We start from the raw sequence: 6,544 nt of genomic DNA on the forward strand, positions 1-6,544 counted from the left end.
AACACAGCGCTTATGGTTGTGGCCATAAAGCTCTATTTTGGTCTCATCACTCCCATTGTGCTCCTTGAAACATCTTTTTCCAGAGCAGCCTGTATTTCCCCTGAGGTTATCTTTGGGTTTTCCTTTGTATCCCGAATAATTCTTCTGGCAGTTTTGGGTAAAATCTTTCTTGGTCTACCTAACCTTGGCTTGATATCGAATTTTCCACTTCGTAATAAGTGATTGAACAGTACTAATTGGCATTTGCAAAGCTTTGGATGTCTTTTTATATGCTTTTCCATCTTTATAAAGTTCCATTACCTTGTTACACAGGTTTTTTGACATTTATTTTCTGCTCCCCATGGCTCAGTATCAAGCCGGCTCAGTGCATCCACACGTGAGCGAACAAATACATTGATTTATACAAAGACAGATGTAGAAATTAACCTTTAATTGCTATTTTAACCTGTGTGTGTCACCTTAAGTGTCTGTAACAAGGCCAAACATTCAAGGGTACGTAAACTTCTGATCAGGACCATTTGGGAGATTTCTGTTATCATTATGATTTAAAAAGGAGCCAAACAACAAAAACAATCTTGAGCCATGAGTAGATCACTCTGTCCTACAGTATGTTGTCAGGAAGTAAATATTGAAATGTGTCCCTAGTTGATAAGTGTGGCTACTCAATACTATTCTTTGATGCTTGTGAATACTAGTGATTCTCAGGTCAGTCAATCCAAGTCCAACTATCCTGACTGAACTATCCATCTAGATGTATCCTCTCACACAATGTTCTTATAACAGAACTGTTATATAGCTGGTTTGTTTATGCTTAGAAAAGTATACTCTATGACCCAATTTCACTACTATATTATGAATTGCAAATGTAAGATAATATTTGATATTAGAAATAACAAAAACAGTCATGTAACATTAACAAAATCTTCTACATATTACTGAAACCATTAGGTGTTCCCAATTTATGATGTCTCTTCTAATAGACTTTTGGCTACTCCTGATGCTTATCATGGTACTCCACAGACGTGGGCCAGAATATTTCTACAGTAAAAAAATATATATTTTTAAAAAAATTCTCTAGTCCTCACATTTAGAATTCAATGCATTTTTAGGTGTGCCAGCTTGTTTAACCATAGACATTTTTGAACAGCTATTTTTTTGTGGACATTTTACAGAAATAAAACATCCAGGATATGACAGGAGAAGAGTACATATATTGAATAGTGATGATTCATTTACAGAGCTGGGGGCCCTGAGGGAATTACTTAAAGAGCATTCTGGGAGTTTTGACCACTGGTTGTAAATGTGATGAGTAAATACGGATCCCCGAAGATATCACATATATGCTGATATGTGCCCCATTAAAACCACTTGGTATTTCATGGATAATTGAAGTTTAAAAGTGATTATTTTAACACAGAAGCAAACAAAAAAAGTGTGTATGTTTGTTTGTGGGTGAGATTGTCTTTGTGTAGATTTTCTGACTGTGCAGGATTTCCTCTGTGTTGTCTTGTGTTACAGATATACGTCAATTATTGGATGGCAATCTTCCAACTCATTCAACTAAAATGACAACTACAACAGGTACTGCAACCATGTTGTTCTTAACATTTATTTGGGTAGAATTATGTCCTCAAAGGTTGTTGTTGTTGTTTTCTCATCAACTAATTATCTCCTCATGTTGCTGCCACTGTCCTCATCTTCTGTCTCTGTCCATCTCTCTTTCCCTCTTATTCTCCATAAATCCCTCTCTCCCTCTCTCTTACATTCCTTTCCTCTTCCTCTATTTTTCACTCTCACTCCACCATTTCCTCTCTCCTGCCTCTCTGTCAGTAAGTCCTCTTATTAGGTTCCTGTTGCCAGCTGAGGGTCAGGCCCTTCCACTGTGCTATGACATCCCTGTAGCTCTCTCACTCAGACTCCTAAAGGACCCCAACAACGGTGACTTGACCTCAGATATCATTCAGTTTTATTAAAACATACTAATGAAATCATAAATGTATTGCTTTATTTGTCCACATCATCTACTCCTTAAGTATCTTTAAATAAATACTGTCCATCTTTCTCCAGATTTTTCTATGAATGGTCAGCTTGGAAAGTCAGACAGTGCAGGCTACCAAAAGATTGTTGTCCATTACAGAAGTGATCAGCATATTGATTTTGACACTACTGGTATCACCTTCAACAATGGACAGAATGCCACATATTTCTCCTGGAGTCTGAATATCAACATTGAAAAAGACAGGTGCTGACCAACTACAGACTTTCTCATTCATGTCAAGTCAGCTCTCGTTCAAATATCGTCATATTTGAACCAGAGCCACAGTCTCCCAGCACACCACGCCCCGTCCCACCGTCTCCCAGCACACCACGCCCCGTCCCACAGTCTCCCAGCACACCACGCCCCGTCCCACAGTCTCCCAGCACACCACGCCCCGTCCCACAGTTTCCCAGTTCCCACGATCCTTGTTTCCTGTTTATTGAGTGGACCTGTTACGTTTGTTTTTCACCCCTATTTAGGCACACCTTTGTCACTGATTCATTGTTGAGTATCATATAGGTCATAAACCAGGTCACTCTCTTCCTCAGTTATTTATCCGGTTTCTGATTCGTTGTACTAATCCGAGCCTTGTTTTGTGTGCGCCTAGGTATTCGTTTATTAAAACCATCCTGAGCCTGCAGAGTCATTCGTTATAATTAAAAATGATTTGTGCTTTTGTTTAATTGGTGGTTATATTTCAGTTTTTTTAGATTATTTAATGAATACATCTGATCCATGTTATGTTTCTACCTGCAGTGTGTCTCTGATCATACGGGACAAAGAGATGGACGTCACCATGGGGTCAACACGGGTCATCATCATGCTCTATGAGAGGGATGGAAACGTGTTCCTGTGGCCCGTCCTGAGGCAGCGCCCAACAGGGGACAACATTACTGGGATCATGGGTAAGTTAAACAGGAGCGAGACACCACATTGATGCTTGCAGGGAACAAAAGGGGGTGGTCTAGGTTCATACAAAAGTAATTTGTAGGTGGACACATGGATTGTTGACCATGATGGAGAGGTCTTGGAGCGAACACAACTTCACTTGGTGGAATATCACCTTCATATTGTCATGGTTTTGCATGACATGTCAGCCAGGCACACAGAAATGTGTGGGGGGGTAAAATTGTTCTGCGTCTTCTGCATAGCAGTGATGGAAGAGACCATGACAGAGCCAGTTTACTTGGTGTATAGAGAGAAGAGGGCCTAGAACTGAGCCCTGGGGGACACCAGTAGTGAGAGACCACAGGACAAACATTGGTTCACATCACATGGTAGGAGCAGCCTGGATGTGATCTTTGTGCAGAGCCAGAGATCCCCAGTTCTGAGAAGGTGGAGAGCAGCATGTGACGGTTCAGTGTTGAATGCAGAGGATGGATGTAGATCTAGGAGGAGGAGAATCGGCTTCGGCAGCTCAAAACCCACTGTGTCTTGTAGTCTGACTGGTTAGGAATCATTCTGACAAAGATAATAGGAGAGTTGAGGGTGGCGATGACAGCACTACTAGTGTCTAAACCAAGTATATAACCCTAGGTAAATTGACAGAGAGACCGGTTTTAATGGGGAATATCTCAGGTAATTGGAAACATTTTGCAGAAAAAATATTTGAAACATTAGCTTAATGCATTCCTAGCGGATGTCTTCTGGTCATTTATGGAAGTAGTACAATAAACATTTAGTAATTGGCCCCTTTAACACCAGAGTCCTCAAGCATGTTGGAAATACTCTGATTTCAGTCTATAGTTTTTAATTACAGCAGGGACAAATCTTGCTTAATTGAGGAGGGAAGCTCCTCCAAACCCCCTGCGGTGTTAGTGGTTTTCAGTTTTCATCCTCATCATTCAATGAACTTTTAAAGCATCAGACAACATCAGTGCTCATAGTGATTTTGCTATAAGATTCTATTTAATCATAGGGGTTTTCGATTATATATTATATTGTTAAAGAGGAAGAACTGTTGATTATTGGTCAATCAAAGTTTTTGTCAATGAACCGCCTTTCAGTATTTACACTGTGTGCTACAGCCCTTCAGTATTTACACTGTGTGCTACAGCCCTTCAGTACTTACACTGTGTGCTACAGCCCTTCAGTATTTACACTGTGTGCTACAGCCCTTCAGTATTTACACTGTGTGCTACAGCCCTTCAGTACTTACACTGTGTGCTACAGCCCTTCAGTATTTACACTGTGTGCTACAGCCCTTCAGTATTTACACTGTGTGCTACAGCCCTTCAGTACTTACACTGTGTGCTACAGCCCTTCAGTATTTACACTGTGTGCTACAGCCCTTCAGTATTTACACTGTGTGTTACAGCCCGTCCACCTGTTGTCTATGAGAAGGTCCAGGGAACAACAGTAAAACTTAAGATTCAGGACAAAGAAGTAGACGTCTCCAGGTAAATTTAATCTGACTGTTCTTAGGTTGTGCATGTTACTTCTGTGTATATTGATCCCAGAAGTGTAATAAGTATTTGATTTTGGATATCATGATTCATTGTATGCTTCTGTGACTGTATAAAGACATGAAGTGGTGTTGTCTTTCTAATGTTATTATTATTGTTGTGTATTGTGTGTGTGTTGTAGGGCCTCTACTGTGGATCTCAGTGTTCGTTCAGCCCCCACCGTGACATGCTGGTTGACTCCACTTCAGTCTGCCCTACAGGGGGAGCTAGCTGACTTCACTGTATCACAACTCTAACTGCTCATTAAGTTTGTTCATGCAGAAACTACACTCTAGAAATATGAAGAGAAAAATAAAGACAGGTTTCTTGACAGTGTTCTAAGAATTCACATAACAAATCACCTAAACTCTTATGTAACAAATCATTGTTGAATAAATATCATTTTCTAAACAATTTCATGACTTTCTTGCATGTCATCCTTTTCAAGAAATGCTTTCTTTCTCACCAAAGTCAAGCAAACATGACACGCTTCAATAAATAGAATGTGAATAAACTGAGTGATAGGTCAACTAATTAAAAGTAGAAGGAAAACAACTATACAAAAAGACTGTCACATATTTACCAAAAAAAGCATAATATTTATTTTTGTTTACAAGTTATAAATAAAAGATCAACTAATGTGACATACGTGTTCTTATTTCTGAAATGTAAGTTTTAATTGTATTAGCCTATCTATATCATCCATTTCCTCAAAATCACGTTTTCCATGTGCCAATAGTTTTCCTCAAAGGATGTGCATTCACATTATTCCACAGACCTGTTCCACATGTTACCCCAAACTGGACTTAATGAAAACAAATCTCTTGGCTGCCAGCCGTAGAGGAATAGTTGTTTGGAATGATCCTGCTTTCTTTAATGAAATACTCCACCAGCTTTACGTTTTATCAACATGTGTATTATGACAGTGCCTCCACCTGAAATGATTCTAACTGACGAGTTATTAATGATCTTTCAGGAATAAATAAATTCCCAGGCAAGGATATAAAGATCAAGAAAGAATACTTTTCAATACATGTATTTCAATTGAAAATAAAAATATTCCCCATACCACAGACTATAGAGCATTCTCCTGAACAATTAATTCAAAAAAAGACCACAATAAGCCCTAAATTAGGAATAGATTCTAAACAAAAATAAAGCTGTTAATTATCTGTGCTGTGTACACTACATCACAACATTTGTGCACTCGAAAACAATACACCTACCCTTAACCAGTCCGTTGGGGCGCTTGAATTGATGCGGGAATGAAGCGCAAAAACAAATCCGTGCCGGATTAGTAGCAGCGTTGATTCCCGCTTTCTACTGTAGCTAACTTGTCCCTTTACACAGTCTACCGTTAGCCACAGGCAGTATATGGCAAATATATATATATATATATATATATATATATATATATATATATATATATATATATATATATATATATATCCACAGTTCAGGTTTGTAAACTCAGACCTGAGTGCACAATATTCAAATCCGCTACTCACACTATGGAGAACTATAAAACAACAACCAATTAATATCACTCCTATACTATTTGTTCCAACTTTCAAATCCCACCACCACCTTTACCTTCTTCTCACTCCCAGCAAAATAAAACACCTTCGCCTTGCTCCCCAGAATAATAGTTCCTCCCAATACTAAACAAAAACCATAATATATTTGCACCTATTTATGATCTATTTTGTTTTCCATTATATATTGTATTTTTGTTTATCTATATATATATATATATATATATATATTTTTTTTTTTTTATTTTTTTTTTTTTACTTCCTTACACACACAAGGTCTTGTAGCCAGACTTCTACAGAGGCTGTTTTTTTACATACATTCATTGTATGTAAAAGAAGCTGTTCTTTTATTATATTCATTTACATACATTCTTTTTTTGCAGATTTAACCTCAGGTTCTGTTTGTGAGTTCACCCATTTAACAGGTTAATAGGAAAGTCACTGTCTCACCTGAAGTGATTTTCAATTCTGTGTAAGTTTAGAGTGTTCAATAAAAAGAACGGTGGCTTTGAGGAGTTACATTCAGT

General features: G+C 38.2%; 1 protein-coding gene across 3 annotated transcripts in view; it reads left to right on the top strand.

Moving 5' to 3' along the window:
• Positions 1-6,544, top strand: part of LOC105009850 (inter-alpha-trypsin inhibitor heavy chain H3-like) — a 62,466-nt gene that overhangs the window by 32,009 nt on the left and 23,913 nt on the right. For 2 of the 3 annotated variants that reach the window (XM_034287564.1, XM_034287566.1), the window contains 6 exons: positions 1,519-1,581; positions 1,831-1,938; positions 2,068-2,242; positions 2,795-2,943; positions 4,356-4,437; positions 4,625-4,813. In XM_034287564.1, the coding sequence (XP_034143455.1) occupies positions 1,519-1,581; positions 1,831-1,938; positions 2,068-2,242; positions 2,795-2,943; positions 4,356-4,437; positions 4,625-4,739 (692 nt within the window). In that variant the 3' untranslated portion in view covers positions 4,740-4,813. Of the gene's footprint in view, positions 1-1,518; positions 1,582-1,830; positions 1,939-2,067; positions 2,243-2,794; positions 2,944-4,355; positions 4,438-4,624; positions 4,814-6,544 lie in introns of those variants that run through there. The other variant, XM_034287565.1, reaches the window with a different exon arrangement.

The sequence above is a fragment of the Esox lucius genome, chromosome 17 (assembly GCF_011004845.1).
Source record: "Esox lucius isolate fEsoLuc1 chromosome 17, fEsoLuc1.pri, whole genome shotgun sequence".
Classification (NCBI taxonomy): Eukaryota; Metazoa; Chordata; class Actinopteri; order Esociformes; family Esocidae; genus Esox; species Esox lucius.